The sequence below is a fragment of the Narcine bancroftii genome, chromosome 14 (genome assembly GCF_036971445.1).
Source record: "Narcine bancroftii isolate sNarBan1 chromosome 14, sNarBan1.hap1, whole genome shotgun sequence".
Classification (NCBI taxonomy): Eukaryota; Metazoa; Chordata; class Chondrichthyes; order Torpediniformes; family Narcinidae; genus Narcine; species Narcine bancroftii.
The window spans coordinates 36,600,974-36,617,541 of NC_091482.1; the positions used below are offsets into that span (position 1 = coordinate 36,600,974).

The window sequence follows — 16,568 nt, forward strand, 5'->3', positions numbered from 1 at the left end:
AGCATCTTCATTGTTGAGGTGTTTCATGGCTTGTTTCAGCATCATGCTGAAGAAGATTGAAAAGAGGGTTGGTGCGAGAACACAGCCTTGCTTCACGCCATTGTTAATGGAGAAGGGTTCAGAGAGCTCATTGCTGTATCTGACCCGACCTTGTTGGTTTTCGTGCAGTTGGATAACCATGTTGGGGAACTTTGGGGGGCATCCGAAGCGCTCTAGTATTTGCCAAAGCCCTTTCCAACTCACGGTGTCAAAGACTTTGGTGAGGTCAACAAAGGTGATGTAGAGTCCTTTGTTTTGTTCTCTGCACTTTTCTTGGAGCTGTCTGAGGGCAAAGACCATGTCAGTAGTTCCTCTGTTTGCGCGAAAGCCACACTGTTATTCTGGGAGCATATTTTCAGCGACACTAGGTATTATTCTATTTAGCAGAATCCTAGCGAAGATTTTGCTTGCAATGGAGAGCAGCGTGATTCCCCTGTAGTTTGAGCAGTCTGATTTCTCGCCTTTGTTTTTGTAAAGGGTGATGATGATGGCATCACCAAGGTCCTGAGGCAGCTTTCTTTGGTCCCAGCACATTTTTTCATTTTTGCCTCATTAGGTTCTGTGAAAAACCTTCTGGAACTAGGCCTTCAAAACTGCCAGATACCTTAAGACAAAGGCATAACCTTTCTTCCATAACACATTTTTAACTGCATTGAATTTTTTCCTCTTTTTCAACAACTCAAAACTTGTATCAGGATAGAAAAAAAATCTTACTTCCATTATAAATCATGGGTGACTGTCATTCTTTTGCTTGTTTTGCCGCCAGCTCTGAAATCTTCTTTCGTACTGCAGTCGAAGAAATCTGACTAGTATCGGGCACGGCTTCTGGTCTGGCTGTGGCTTTGGTCTCAATGGTCACTGTGCCTTTGGTCTCAATGTCTCCTTGAAATTCAGTCACTCCCAAAGATTGTGGAATCCAATGCTGTAAAAACTTTTTAATTTCTTGTCCTTCATCACATTCTTTGTCTAATAATCTCTATGTTGTTTCTTCTGCAGAAGTTCTCTAAAATGTCTATTTTGTGCATTAACTGATTTTTTTTTGCAGCTGCTTCTGCTTGTGCCACTTTCATTTGCTCCTTAATGTTTTGAATTTCAAATTCAGTACCTTTAATTTTCTCATCCTTAACTTCAAAACTTTCATCCACCCATTACATAATTTTCTCAACTTTCTCTGTAAAAGTCTTGTTTTCAGCTACAGTCTCTCCATATATTTTTATTTCTGCCATTATAAACTTCCTATCTTGTTGGGAAGACTCCATATTTTTTCATTTCTGCTGCAGAAATAAATGATTCTTTCATTTTCTCCAGCTGTGTGGCCTTGGGACTTGGAGTAAACAAAAACTCCGATTCTTCCTGTTCCTCCTCTTGCTCACTGGAGCTGGACGTCTGCCTGTTTTTTTTAAAGTTGCCTCTGCTTTTTTTGTGCTCTTTGCATGCGCAGAGTCACATCTTCACCTGAGACGGGCAGCCATTGTTTGGAGAGATCCTGTACTGCAGATTCCAAGGTCTCCTCAGCTCCTGGCTTATCTCCCCTGGGCAGTCCCTTACGAACAGCTCCTGGATCCTTCCTCAAGGTCAGCCTTTCATCCTTATCTCGATCTTTATCTTGCTCAGTATTTTGTACTGTAATGGCTGGCTTTTCTTTCTTCGGTGCCATTTTAAAATGTTCTGCAGCTCTTCCAATACTTTTATTTTTCTTAAGTTTTGCTAACTTTTTTGACTTTTTTTCCAACGTTTTCAAAGAGAGTAGAGATTTTCAGTCTAACCCCACATCATCACATGGCACACCCCCGACCTATATCTCTGTTGTATATGTACTGTAAAATTATACCTAAATTACTAGCTAATTGATTAGATAAATATTTACCAAAATTAATAAATATGGACCAGACTGGTTTTATTAAAAATAGATGTGCAGCAGACAATATAGTTAAATTTATGGGTTGGATAAATGTTGCACAGAATGGAAAGAAACCAGCAGTAGCGGTTGTATTAGATGCATAAAAAGCATTTGATAGATTGGAATGGGGCATTTTATTTAGAGTATTAAATATATTTGGGATTTCGAATAACCATAAAACCATATAACCACTTACAGCACAGAACAGGCCAGTTCGGCCCTACTAGTCCAGGCCGTAGCAAATCCCCACCCTCCTAGTCCCACTGACCAGCACCCGGTCCATACCCCTCTAGCACCTCCTATCCATGTAACGATCCAATCTTTCCTTAAATGTAACCAATGATCCCGCCTCGACCACGTTTGCCGGAAGCTCATTCCACATCCCCACCACCCTCTGCGTAAAGAAATTTCCCCTCATGTTCCCCTTATAATTTTCCCCCTTCAATCTTAAACCATGTCCTCTAGTTTGAATCTCCCCCTTTCTTAATTGAAAAAGCCTATCCACATTTACTCTGTCTGTTCCTTTTAAAATCTTAAACACCTCTATCAAGTCCCCTCTCAATCTTCTACGCTCCAGAGAAAAAAGCCCCAGTCTGCACAACCTTTCCCTATAACTCAGACCCTGAAATCCTGTCAACATTCTCGTGAACCTTCTCTGCACTCTCTCTATTTTGTTTATATCTTTCCCATAATTTGGTGACCAAAACTGTACACAGTACTCCAAATTTGGCCTCACCAATGCCTTGTACAATTTCATCATAACCTCCCTACTCTTGAATTCAATACTCCGATTTATGAAGGCCAACATTCCAAATGCCTTCTTCACCACACCATCTACCTGAGTATCAGCCTTGAGGGTACTATTTACCATAACTCCTAAATCCCTTTGTTGCTCTGCATTCCTCAATTGTCTACCATTCAATGTATATGACCTATTTAAATTTGCCTTTCCAAAATTTAGCACCTCACATTTATCTGTATTAAATTCCATCAGCCATTTCTCAGCCCACACCTCCAGCCTTCCTAAATCACCTTTTAATCTACGGTAATCTACCTCACTGTCCACAACACCACCAATCTTTGTGTCATCCGCAAACTTGCTTATCCAATTCTCTACCCGTACATCCAGATCGTTAATATATATAACAAATAATAGTGGACCCAGGACCGAACCCTGAGGAACTCCACTAGTCACCGGCCTCCAATTGGACAAACAATTTTCTACCACTACTCTCTGACACCTTCCATCCAACCACTGCTGAATCCATTTCACTACCTCCTTATTTATACCTAATGCCTCCACTTTTTTTCCTAACCTCCTGTGGGGAACTTTGTCAAAAATTTTACTAAAGTCCAAATAGACAACATCCACAGCTTTCCCTTCATCAACCTTTTTTGTAACCCCCTCGAAGAACTCAATCAGGTTTGTCAAGCATGATCTACCCCTGACAAAACCATGCTGATTACTCCCTATCAATCCCTGTACCTCCAAAAATTTGTAAATAGCATCCTTCAGAACACTTTCCATCAACTTGCCCACCACAGACGTCAGACTTACAGGCCTATAATTCCCAGGTTTGCATTTGGACCCTTTCTTAAACAGAGGAACCACATGCGCCACCCTCCAATCCTTTGGTACCACCCCCATGGCCAATGACATCCTAAATATCTCTGTTAATGGCCCCACTAACTGTCTACTAGCCTCCCTGAGTGTCCTAGGGAATATTTTGTCCGGTGTTAGGTCTGCTTTGTTCATGAATGAGTGAGTCAAACACCAGACTGAGTCGAAATCAAAGTTCTTTGTTCTTTATTGCCGGATTGTAACACTTGCAACTAACAGTGTTAGTTGGAGAAGGCGCATTCTGCCATTATCAGCAAATGGTGTTTTTTATATACCTTAGGATACGTACTTAGTAAATTATCATACCATGACATTGTGCAATGAATAAACTGTTGCTGTCCCTCTCTGCTAGCCTCCTGCACATCAATTTGTCATCCCCACTCTTATCTTGAGAGTACAAGGTCACAACTGCATCTTGTTACGGCCCAGCACTGGGAGACTCCCTCTACATTCCCAGCTCATGATGTTTTTACCTAACACCGATCCGGGAGATTTATCCACCTTTATCTTTTTTAACACAGCCATCACTACCTCCTCGGTTATCCTTATATGCTTCATGACCTCCCCACTATTTTTCTTTACTTCAACTGGTTCAACATTTTTTTTCCCTAGTGAATACCGAGGCAAAGAAATCATTCAAAATTTCCCCCATTTCCTCAGACTTCTCACTCAGCCTACCCTCGCTATCTACAAGGGGTCCAATTTTATCTCTCACTAATCTTTTACTTTTAATGTACTTATAGAAACCCTTTGGATTTATTTTTACTCTGTCAGCCAAAGCCTCTTCATGCCTTTTTTTGGCCTTTCTAATTTCTTTCTTAAGATTCCTTCTACACTCCTTGTAGTCCTCCTTCAACTTCTCAGCTCCCTGCTCTTTATACCTCTTGTACACCTCCCTTTTTCTCCTAACCAAATTTCCAATATTCCTCGAAAACCAAGCCTCCCTATGACTTCCAGGCTTTCCTTTGATCCACACTGGGACATAACTACTCTGTACCCTCAAAATTTCTTTTTTGAATATCCTCCATTTTTCATTAACATCCTTACCTGAAAATATCCTGTCCCACTCAATACTCCCCAAATCCCTTCTTATTCCTTCGAAATTTGCTCTTTTCCAATCCAGAACTTCAACTTTAGGCCTCTCCTTTCTCTTCCTTAAAACTACCCTAAAACTAACAGAATTATGATCACTAGACTCAATTGGTTCTCCAACATTAATGTCCGCTACCTGACCTAGCTCGTTCCCTAACAGGAGATCCAGTATTACACCATCCCGAGTCGGTTCTTCTACTAACTGATTTAGAAAACAATCCTGAACACATTTGACGAACTCCAGCCCATCCAGCCCTCTCACCGTATGGGTATCCCAATCAATGTGTGGGAAGTTAAAATCTCCCATGATCACTACCCTATAATTTTCACACATATACGTTATCTCCCTACAAATTTGTTCCTCTAATTCCCTTGGCCCATTTGGTGGTCTGTAATACACCCCTATTAGCACCCTCTTGCCTCCTCCACCCCTCAATTCCACTCAAACAGCCTCACTGGTCGATCCCTCCATACCATCCTGCCACCTCACGGCAGTAATGTCCTCCCTAACAAGCAGAGCAACTCCTCCTCCTTTTTTATCCCCTGATCTATCACATCTAAAACAAATGTATAAATTTTATAAATTGGATAAAAGCATTATATAATCAAAAGCTAAAGTGGTTACAAATAGATAAGTATCAAAACCTTTTTTATTAGTAAGATCATCTAGACAAGAATGTCCATTATCACCATTTTTGTGTGCATCGGCAATAGAATATTTGGCAGAAATAATTAGAAGAGATAATGACATTAAAGGTTTTGATATAGATAAAAAAAAACATAAAATTAATTTGTTGGCGAATTATGTTATGGTGTATTTAACAAGACCAGAAATATCGTTGAATAAATTGAATGCCAGTTTAGCAGATCTGGTTATAAAGTTAAGTGATACCTATGGTTGATATGGATTATACACAATGATAAAAAAAAGTGATTAAATTTAAATGGGAAAAAGAAGCAATAAAGTAGTTAGGAATAAAAATTGAAAGAAATTTAAATTATTTATTTAAGTTAAATTATTTACCACTATTAAAAAAGATAGACAAGGATTTAAGAGATGGAAAGATTTACCAACATTAAAGGGATGGATAAATTGTATTAAAATGAATATTTTTCCAAGAACACAATATTTGTTACAATCATTACCCATTTCTGTATCGGAAATTTTTTTTTCCAGAATTTGAATAAAAATTTACGGAAATTTAGTTGGAAAGGTAAAATGCCAAGAATTGCTTTAGAAAAGTTGAGACAGGCAGCCATTGTTTGGAGAGATCATGTACTGCAGATTCCAAGGTCTCCTCAGCTCCTGGCTTATCTCCCCTGGGCTGTCCCTTCCTCAAAGTCAGCCTTTCATCCTTATCTCGATCTTTATCTTGCTCAGGCATTTGAACAAGGAGGACTAATATTACCAAATTTAAAAATTATTATAAAGCAGCACAATTAAGATTTTTGTCCTCCTATTAAGAACATAGGAAGTAGGAACAGGAGTAGGCCAAAAATGGCCCATCGAGCCTGCTCATCCATTCAATAAGATCATGGCTGATCTAATTTATGACCTAACTCCACCTACCTGTCTTCTCCCCATATCCCCTAATTCCTCTATCATGTTCTCAGCTTGGGTTCGGATTGAAATGAATAAAATTGGAGAAATGATCCCAGACCAATTTCTGTGTAAGTAGAATAGTGAGTTGTTGAAAGGAGAAATAGAAGCATCTATTTACAACATTTATTGAAGATATGGAATGAAATCAATGTAGAGAGAGGAATTAAAAATGATCAAATACCTAAAATGATGATAAGACAAAGTCATTTGATTCCTTTTACTTTGAATAATTCTTTATTTGATAGTTGGTAGAGTAAAGGTTTACAAGATTATAAAAGATTGCTTTTTAGGATCTTTTCTTTTGACATGAAATATAATATACAAAATATACTATACTTATATTATATAAATATAATATACTTGAGAAATATAATATACAAAATAATACAATCATTGCATATTATCAGCAAATTATATTTAAAAGAGAAATTGGGTGCGAATTTGAGACTTCTGTAACAAAGGCAATTTGAATATTTAATTAGAGATACATTTATCAAAACAACAATGAGAAAAAGATTTAAATATACAAATCCGAGAGGAAATATGATCTAGATTGTGTCGAGAGAGTGTGACAAATACGATTAATGTTAGATATCAAATGATTCAATATAAATTTCTATGTCATTTATATTCCACTCCATATAAATTAAATGGACTTAATTCCAATAATTCTGATAAGTGTTTCCAATGTAATAAGGAAATAGGGACTTTTTTTTTTACATTCGGTTTGGTCCTGTGTGAAAGTGGAAGGGTTCCAGAAGGATTTGAGTTTGTTACTAGGACAAATTATGAAGATAAAGGTACAAAAAGATCCGAGAATATTTCTACTTGGAAATGTATATGAAGCAGCTACAAAATTGAAGTTGGATTAATATCAAGAAAAATTTATGAGTAAAGCAATAGCGACAGCAAAGAAATGTGTAGAAATGATGTGGAAAATGGAGAATTTTGTAACAATAGATATTTCAAGGAACATTGAAATGCAAAACTGTACCATTAGAAAAAAATTTCTTAAGGAATCAGATCAGGTTTTTGTAAGAGCTGGGGACCATATATGGATTTCGTGAATAAAGGTCCATCCACATCATCCACTTTTCCTGCTCCTCTCAGCTAATAATTAATACAAAAAATAGTTAGCAAATATTAATTATGATAATAATTAATGTATCAGTTTAGGTGTTTTCCCTTCCTTTCTTTTTTCTTGGTGGGTGGGAGGAGGAGGGTTAGGAAAAAATAGAAAGATTAATTGTATCATTTTGTATTATGTTGTTGTAAGTTATTATTTTCATTGAATTAATGTTTGTATTGATGCAAATGATCAATAAAATTTTCCAAAAAATTTAAATTTCCAGGCCAACAAGAGGGTGGTCCGGGAAAACTACCCGAGGCCGTGGACCTGTTTAAAATTCCCAGGTTGACCGTTTCACACCACAGGGAGACGGTGGTCTAGGAAAATTACCCTGGGCTGTGGACCCGCTAAAACTACCCAGGTTGACTGTTTCATATCACAGGGAGAGGGTGGTCCAGGAAAATTACCCGGGGCCATGAACCCGTTTAAAATTTCCTGACCACAGGTATACGGGAAAGTTCCCAGGAAAATTCCCTGGAAATCTTCATTTTATACTGTGGTGTGAAGGGAAATAAGTATGAATGTATTCAGAAGAATGCTCAGATGTAGGGAAGTTCAGGAGAGATGTCAGATGTTTGTTCTGTGTTCAGAGAGTTGTGTTTATCTGGAATGCCATGCCGGGGCTGATGGATGAGGGGGCTGGTAAAATAGGTACGTTCAAGTTTCTTAGGTAAGCACAAGGTGGTATGAAAATTAGAAGGGGTTTTGATGTGAGGTCTGGATAAATTAGATTTTTGTGGAGAATGTTTACATGTATCTGCACAACATCGTGGGCTGAGGAGACTTTTTTTGTTCTAAACATTGGTAACGTTCTCCTGAGATAGCTTTACCCTGATGTACAATTTATAATGTGGTTAGAAATGTGAATAGTTTGCCCAGGCACCTTACCTGCTTTTACTTGTACTCAAGGAAGGGCCTAGGCCTGATACGTTGCTTACTCATTACTTACTACGGACACTGCGTGACCTGCTGAGTTTCTCCAGCACGTTTGTGTATTGCACTCGACCCCAGGGTCTGCAATCTCTCTTGTTTAACTACAGTCACACCTTGGCAAGCTTTGGATGAAGCTGTAATTCAGATGAAGTAAATTACTTTCTCTTCACCGCAACAAGCTGTTCTGGTTTTTTTCCAAGTTTATTGGCACATGTATCAAACTAGGGAGGAGTTAGGGGTACCTGAGATTTATAGATAGACACAATGGTTCTCAACCTTTTTCTTTCCATTCACATCCCACTTTAAGTATTCCCTATGCCAAAGGTGTTCTGTGATTAGTAAGGGATTGCTTAAGGTGGAATGAGAGTGGAAAGAAAAAGTTTGAAAACCACTGATGTAATCGTACCTAATTGACTCATTTTGTGCATGGTTTCATAACTCCGAAAAAATGAGCCAACAACAATTTTTCTCAAGCAAAATATTTCAGTCACAATTGGGTCTAGACAGTGATTCTCAACTTTCCCTTCCCACTCACATGCCACCTTAAGCAATCCGTTACTAAATCGCAGAGCACCCATGGCCAAGGGATTACTTAAAGTGGGATGTGAGTGGAAAAAGGTTGAGAACCACTGAATAGAGTAAATGTGAGCAGTCTTTTTACAACTGAAGTTCAGTGAGAAAAAGACTGGAGGACATGGGTTAAGGATGAAAGGTGAAACATTAGAGGGAACTTCTTCAGGCAGGGAGCAGTAAGTGTGTGGAACAAGCTGCCAGCTGAAGTGGTACATGTGGGCTCAATTTTAAATAGGTATATGGTCCAGGTGCAGGTCAATGGGGCTAGGCAGAATAACAGTTTGGCATGGACTAGCGGGTTGAAGGGCCTGTTTCAGTGCTATAAATTGCTTTGTTTGCAATCCCGCTTGTTGACTAACTTACAGTACCGCACTAAGACGCTCCATACAGAGTGACAGCGATCATTTAGCATGGACAAATTGCAACATTAATCGTCAGATCATTCAGGAGTCTCATAACAACAGGAAGTAAATTGTGGCATCTGATGGTGTGTGATCTCACGCTTGTGAGTCATCTTCCTGACAGCTGGAGGGTGATGAAAGTGTGGCGGTGGGGGGGGAATCAGCATATTAGTGTGTTGGCTGCTTTTGCAAAGCAGCGGGAATGCAGATGGAGTCAAGGAAGGGGAGAGGAGGGAGGGAGGGCGGCTCATTTGATCGTCAGTTACCTGTGTTGTGTTGCCTGTGATGGCAAGTTGAGAATTCTTCCTCTTCCTCAAAATGAAACCGGGGTGGCCAACCATGAGCTCCAAGAACCAGCATGTTGCTGGCTGTTCCTGTTCTTGTGCCAACTCTAAGACCCGAGCTTTCAATGCTGAGTGTGGTGAAGAGATGGGATAGTTGGGGGATTTAGCCCCGAGTTCATTTCAAATCAATTATTGAGCAATGGAGCTGGAAGGCACCTGGTTACTGACTCATCTGATTTTTGGGAATATTTTAAAATTCACAATTTCCTTGAACTCTTCTTAACATGAAAATGTAAAAGACTTAAATATTGAATAGTTCTTAATTGTCCATTTTTCTCTCTTCGTGTCCATTGACAGTTGAGCTAAAATTGTTTGTGTTCCCATAATGTTCTAAAGTCAAAATTCATTGTCCTTCAGCCCAGAAACAGGTCCTTCAGCCCATGAAGTACCCAAGTATACTAGCCCCGTTTACCAGCTTGCACCCATAGCCTTCAACACCTGGCAATTCAAATTTTTGTCCAGAAGCTTTGTAAATAACGTGAACCTGCCTCAGGCAATGGGGTCCAGATTCCACCCAGCCTCTAAGTGAAACATTACCTACCTTAAACTGCTCCGCTCCTTATACTGGGATGGAGGAAAGGTTCTTACTATCTGGCTCTCTGATCCCCCCTCATAATTCCTTTGTTCCCGGCAGGTATTGTCTTTGCGAAGTATGGGAAATGGTGGAGAGAACAGAGAAAATTCTCACTCACCATGCTGAGAAACTTTGGACTGGGGAAGAAATCACTGGAATTGCGAATTGTGGAGGAAGCAGAATGTTTGATTAAAGTGTTTGAAAAGGAAAAAGGTAAGGCTCTGTCGCTGGCTGCTACAAGCTGTGGCTCTGCAGAGCTTATAGCACATGAGAGGTTATAGTTGTATGCAGGTTAGCTCAGAAAGAACATGCTGTTCCCTGAAAGAACGACACGAACCCCAGTTGAGTGGAGTTAACACCGAGCTTTATTGCGCTCACGGCCCTGCTTTTATTCTCAAGCTGAGGGGCGTGGTCAAAGTCCCCCCAGCGCTGATTGGTGCATTTGCGATCTGCTTTCCTTGATAGGACATTTAGGTTCCTTTAGTTGTAGCCAATTGGAGGGCAGCACTGTGGGCCTCGCGTTCAACCATTTTGTGAGGCGCTGCAAGGGGGCGGAAGGAGCCACCACAACACCAGCATTTTCCAGGGAGCGCAAAGACCCCCCACCCCCCAGCTGGGGTGGAGTTATTGGTTTTCCCAAACTCTAAAGGAAGAATTTGAAAGATTTGGCTTTTTGGAAGGAGGAATGAAGAAGATAATCTTTAAAAGGGCACAATGGAAAGGCACAGGCAGCATCTGGGGGAGGAGAATTGGGAAAGAGAGAAACATGTTTTCAGTTGCAGAGAATGTGGCAGGGGATGTGGGATTTCTATTTCAGTGCACGGAATGGACTTATTGAGAGGTTGGTGAAGTGAACCTAATATTCGGTCATCATTTATTATCCCTCTCAGTACAACTGGTGTATTTACAAATTACCAAGCGTTTGTTACTTGCATTCACCATTTACCATCCTCATTTCAGGACTTCCTTTTGAACCACATTTCTGGATAAACAACGCGGTCTCAAATATCATCTGTTCAATTGTCTTTGGACATCGCTTTGAATATCAAGATGAAAAATTTGTTGAACTTCTCCACACCATCAACGAAAGTTTCCAACTGGAGGGAGGATTTTGGGGTCAGGTGAGCCAGACTCTGAATTTGTCAGTTTTGGAGAGCTCCAGACCAGCTCCTGACTCTAGAGCTGGAAAGTATTTTTTGAGTGTTGCATTACTGGGAGAGATTCACATATTTGCCAGGTAAGGGAATAGTTATGGAGTCACAGCGTGGAAACAGGCCCTTTGGCCAAACATCCACGCTGACCAAAATGTCACTCCCTCATTAGTCCCACCTGCTGCCATCTAATATCAAAGATCCCTCTCTCAGAGGATGGTAACTTCCTGGTATTCTATATCCCAGCACAATGTGGGCACTGGAGGGATTTACTAAGTCAGGGATATATTTTTGAAAACTTGGAACTGAGGTCTGCAGGGGACTGACACAGATGAGGAATTGAGGGCTGGGGCAGATTTGCCAAGATCCTATCGAATGGCAGGGCCAACCAGTGTGACTTAGTGGCCTTCTCCTGCTCCTATTTACCTGTGTTCATTGGAGGAAGTCCTGGAATCACTCTGGAGAACAGACTGGTGGAACGACCAATCTCTTGCTGCTGTAAAGGTTCCCAACCCTTATGTTGGAGCCATTTAACCTCCACCCACATCACATGGGGAGAGGCTTTTGGAAATCTTCAGTTGAAAGCTGGAGAGCGGGAATAGCTGAACCTCATAGTTTACACCATCACTTACTCAATGGGACCATCGGTTTGGTGCATTTCTGGTTCATGTTGGATGCAGCCAAGTGTTGCCTCCAGAAATAATTGAAAACCTCTGCCCATCTCTGAATTGGCAATGTTACAACACATCAGCCATTTGAGAACATAGAACTTAGAACACTATAGCTCATTACACGCCCTTTTGCTCTCGATGTTGTGCTGCCCATATGTTCCTTAAAAAAAATTAAACTCTCCCTACCCTGTAATCCTCTATTTTTCTTTCATCCATGTGTCTGTCTAAGTCTCTTAGATGGCCCCAATGTTTCAGCCTGTACCACCATCCTCAGCAAGGCATTCCAGGCACCCAGAACTCTTGTGTTTAAAAAAAAAAGCACAGATGTCTCACCTAAATTTTTCTCCCTTCACTTTGTACACATCCTCTGGCATTTGCTTTATCTGCCCTGGGAAACAGGCACTGGCTGCCCACCCTATCTATTGCCTCTCATAATCTTATAGACATTATCATCTCCTCTCATCCTTCTATGCTCCAAAGAGAAAATCCCCAGATTGGCTAACCTTGCCTCAATAGAATTATTTTGGAATCCCAGCAACATCCTGCTAAATCTCCTCTGCACCCTCTCCACAGCTTCCACATTCTTCCTATAATGAGGTGACCGGAACAGAACACAATACTCTAAATGAGGTTTCACCAGAGATTTGTAAAGTTGCAACATGACCTCTCTCCTCCTGAACTCAATCATTAATAAATGAAGCCCAGCATCCCATAGACCTTATTAACTATCTTATCAACCTGTGCAGCGACCTTGAGGGATATATGGATCTGGACCCCAAGGTCCCTTTATAAATCCACAGTCCTAAGTTATTGACCATTAACCCTGTACTTGGCCTTCTAGTTTGTCCTTGCAAAATTCATCAGCTCACATTTGTCTTGATTGAACTCCATCTGCCACTTTTCTGCCCAATTCTGCATCCTGTCTAGATCCTCTTGTAACTTTTGTATCATCCACAAACTTACTGACCTATCATTCCGTCTCTTCTTCCAGGTCATTTATAAAAAGCAGGGGTCCCAGAACGGATCCCTGCGGAACTCCACCAGTCACCCACCTCCAAGCAGAATACTTTCCTTCCACTACTACTCTCTGCTTTCTACATGAAAGCCAATTATTTTTTTATCCACACAGCCAAGGTTCCATGCATCCCATGCCTCATGACTTTCTGAACAAGTCTCTCGACTCAAATGCCTCAATAAAGTCCATATAGACCACATCTATTGCTCTTCCCTCATTAATTTCCTTTGTTATCTCCTTAAAATAACTCAATTAGACTGGTGAAGCATGAGCTTCCCTTCATAAAGCCATGCTGACTATCCTTGGGTACACTGTACTTCTCCAAATCCTCATAGATCCTATCCTTAAGTTTAGACATACAGCACAGTAACAGGCAATTTCAGCCCACGAGTCCATGCCACCCAATTTACACCCAATTAACCTGGTATGTTTCAAGTGGTAGAAAAAAACTGGAACCCGCCAGGGAAAACCTGCGCAGATTATACAAACTCCTTACAGAAGTGTGGGATTCGAACCCACTCCTGATTTCTGGTGCTAGGTGTGGCACTAACCACAACGCCAACCATAAAGCCCGAGGAATCCTCTCCAATAGTTTGCACACCACTGTCATAAGACTCACTGGTCTAAAGACCCCAAGATTCTCTCTATTACCTTTTTTTAACAAGGGAGCCACATTTACAATTCTCCAATGCTCAGGCACCTCCCCTGTGGCCAGAGGACTTAAAGATCATAGTTACTGCCCCAGCTATCTCTTCTCTCACTTCCCACAGCAACCTGGGTTATATAGCGTCTGGCTTAATGTTTTTAAGAAGATCCAACACTTCCACTTTCTTAATCTCCACATTGTCCAGCACACAAGCTTGTTCTATTAAACATAGAAACATAGAAGATAGGAGCAGGAGTAGGTCATTCGACCCTTTAAGCCTGCTCGGCCATTCAACGAGATCATGGCTGATCTTAAAGTTCAGTACCCTGTCCCCGCCTTCTCTCCAAGATCCTTTTCTCTTGTGAATACTGAAACAAAGAATTCATTTAGGGCATTCCCAACCTCCTCCTCCTGTTGTCTCCTTTATCAGCCCCACCTTCATTCGTGTCATCTTCTGTTCTTCACATACACAGAGAAACCGGGGTTCTCATTAATCTTGCATGTCAAGGACTCCTCATCCCCCTTTGATTTCTCCCAAGTCCTTTCTTAAGCTCTTCCTGGCTTCCATATACTTCTCATGAGCGCTTCCTATATCTAATGTATGCTTCCTTCTTCCAGTTGCCTGACGTGTTTTATCAAGCTCAGATCCCTTTTCCTACCATCTTTTCCTATCCCAATGGGACTAACCTACCCAGGACTCGGCACAAATCATTCATAAACTTCCTCCACACTACTTCTGTACTTTCACCTTTAAACATCTATTTCCAATTTACTCTCGCTAGTTCTTACTCAAACCATCATAATTAACCCTTCCCAAATTAAATACTTTCCCATTTTGTCTGCTTTTATCCTTTTCTATAGCTATAGTTGTGGTCACTCTCACCAAAATGCTCCCCCACCAAGAGGTCTGCCATCAGGTTCATTACCCAGGACTAGATCCAGTACGGCCTCTCCTCTCGTCAGCCAAACCACATACTGTGTCAGGAATCCTTCCTGAACACACCTGACAAACTCAGCCCCCTCTATCCCTTTTGTAGTCAGGAATTCCCAGACAATATTAGGGGATGTGGATAGACTATTTCTGTTAAGAGGAGGAAAGTTTAAAACAAGAGGACATGAGTTAAGAATTAAGGGGCAGAGGTTTAGAGGTAACATGAGGGGGAACTTCTTTACTCAGAGAGTGGTAGCTGTGTGGAATGATATTCCGGGAGAAATAGTGGCGGCGGAGTCAATTGTATTATTTAAGAAAAGGTTGGACGGGTATATGGATGAGAGAAGATGGAGGGTTATGGGCATTGTGCAGGGAGGTGGGATTAGAAAGGGGTGTTTGGTTCGGTGCGGACTAGAAGGGCCTAATGGCCTGTTTCCGTGCTGTAATTGTTATGTTATGTTATGTTATGGAAGTGAAGTCTCCCATAGTCATTACCCTGTATTTTCCGCACCATTCCAAAATCTTACTGCTTGTCTGCTCCTCGGTGCCCCAGAAGCTATTTGGGGGCCTAAAGATGACTCCCAGCAGAGTGATAGCTCCCTTCCTATTTCTGACTTCCACCCACTGACTCAGTGGACCCTCCCTCTGCAGAGTCCTCCCTTTCTATAGTCTGACCAGTAATGCTTCTCCCAACCCCCCCCCACACACCTACCATCCTATTCCTTTTAAAACACCTAAACCCCAGTACCTGCATCAGCCAATCCTGCCCTTCCTCCAGCCAACCACCACGTCATACTGCTCCAAACTCTGTTCATCCCCTTTATTCCTAATACTCCTAGCGTTGAAATAGACACATTTGAACCCCCTCTAACTGACTCCCTTTATGTTTTGTCCCTTGTCTGTCCTTCCTCTTCAACTCAGAGCTCATAGCTTCATGCTTTTGCCCTTCTACCCTAATCTTTGTCCTCAACGTTCTGATTCCCACCCCCCTGCCAAATTAATTTAAACCCTCCCCAACAGTTCTAGAAATCCAACCCGCCAGGATATTAGTCCCCCTCCAGTTCAGGTACTGCCCATCCTTTTTGTACAGATCAGACCTTTCCCAGAAGAGATCCCAATGATCCAAAAATCTGAGCCCCTGCACCAACTCTTCGGCCACACATTCATCTGCCACAACGTCCTGTTACTACTCTCACAATAGCACGTGGCACAGGCAGTAATCCTGTCATTATCACCCCTGAGGTCTTGCTTTTTAACTTCTTTCCTAACTCCCTGTAATCCCTCTTCAGGACCTCATCCCTACTCCTATCTATGATATTGGTCCCCACATGGACCGTGACATCTAACTGCTCCCCTTCCCCCTCCAGAATGCTATGATCTTGATTAGAGGCTTTCCTGACCCTGGCACCTGGGAGGCAACATGCCTTACGGGAGCTTCGTTGCCATTCACAGAACTTCCTAACTGTTCCCCTAACCACCGAGTCCCCAATCACATTGTGCTCCTCTTCTACCCCCTTCCCTTCTCAGCCGAGGGGGCATTCTCTATGCCAGAGATGTGACCACTACCATGGGGAGCATTCCGCTGCCCTAGCTGCTGTCTCCATTATCTATTCCTAGTTTAAATAGAAAGGTCTTACCTGGGCTTACCCTGCTGGAAACAAATTTGTCCTCAGCCTCTGTTCACCAAAGCCTCTGTTTGCCAAAGTCTCATTCCTCATCTGAGCACACACACACTGGCCACTCCACTTGAGCTTCCCTTTTTATTTGTCCCTGTCCCTTATCAGAACTCCCTCTCACCAATCACCTTCTGTTTAACCCTTAAATTGCGCTCTGCTCCCTTTATAAATGCTCCCACCAAAGCTGGTTCCTGACACTCGCAGGTCTCCAAATCCAACTTAAGCATTTTTATCAGATCAGGTCCTTTCCTTGCATGCACTATTCAAGG

At 41.5% G+C, this 16,568-nt stretch overlaps 1 protein-coding gene across 2 annotated transcripts in view; it reads left to right on the top strand.

Moving 5' to 3' along the window:
- LOC138749673 (cytochrome P450 2D15-like) overlaps positions 1-16,568 on the top strand; it is a 70,890-nt gene that overhangs the window by 36,207 nt on the left and 18,115 nt on the right. For both annotated transcript variants that reach the window (XM_069911393.1, XM_069911392.1), the window contains exons 3-4: positions 10,270-10,422; positions 11,170-11,330. In XM_069911393.1, the coding sequence (XP_069767494.1) occupies positions 10,270-10,422; positions 11,170-11,330 (314 nt within the window). The remainder of the gene's footprint in view (positions 1-10,269; positions 10,423-11,169; positions 11,331-16,568) is intronic.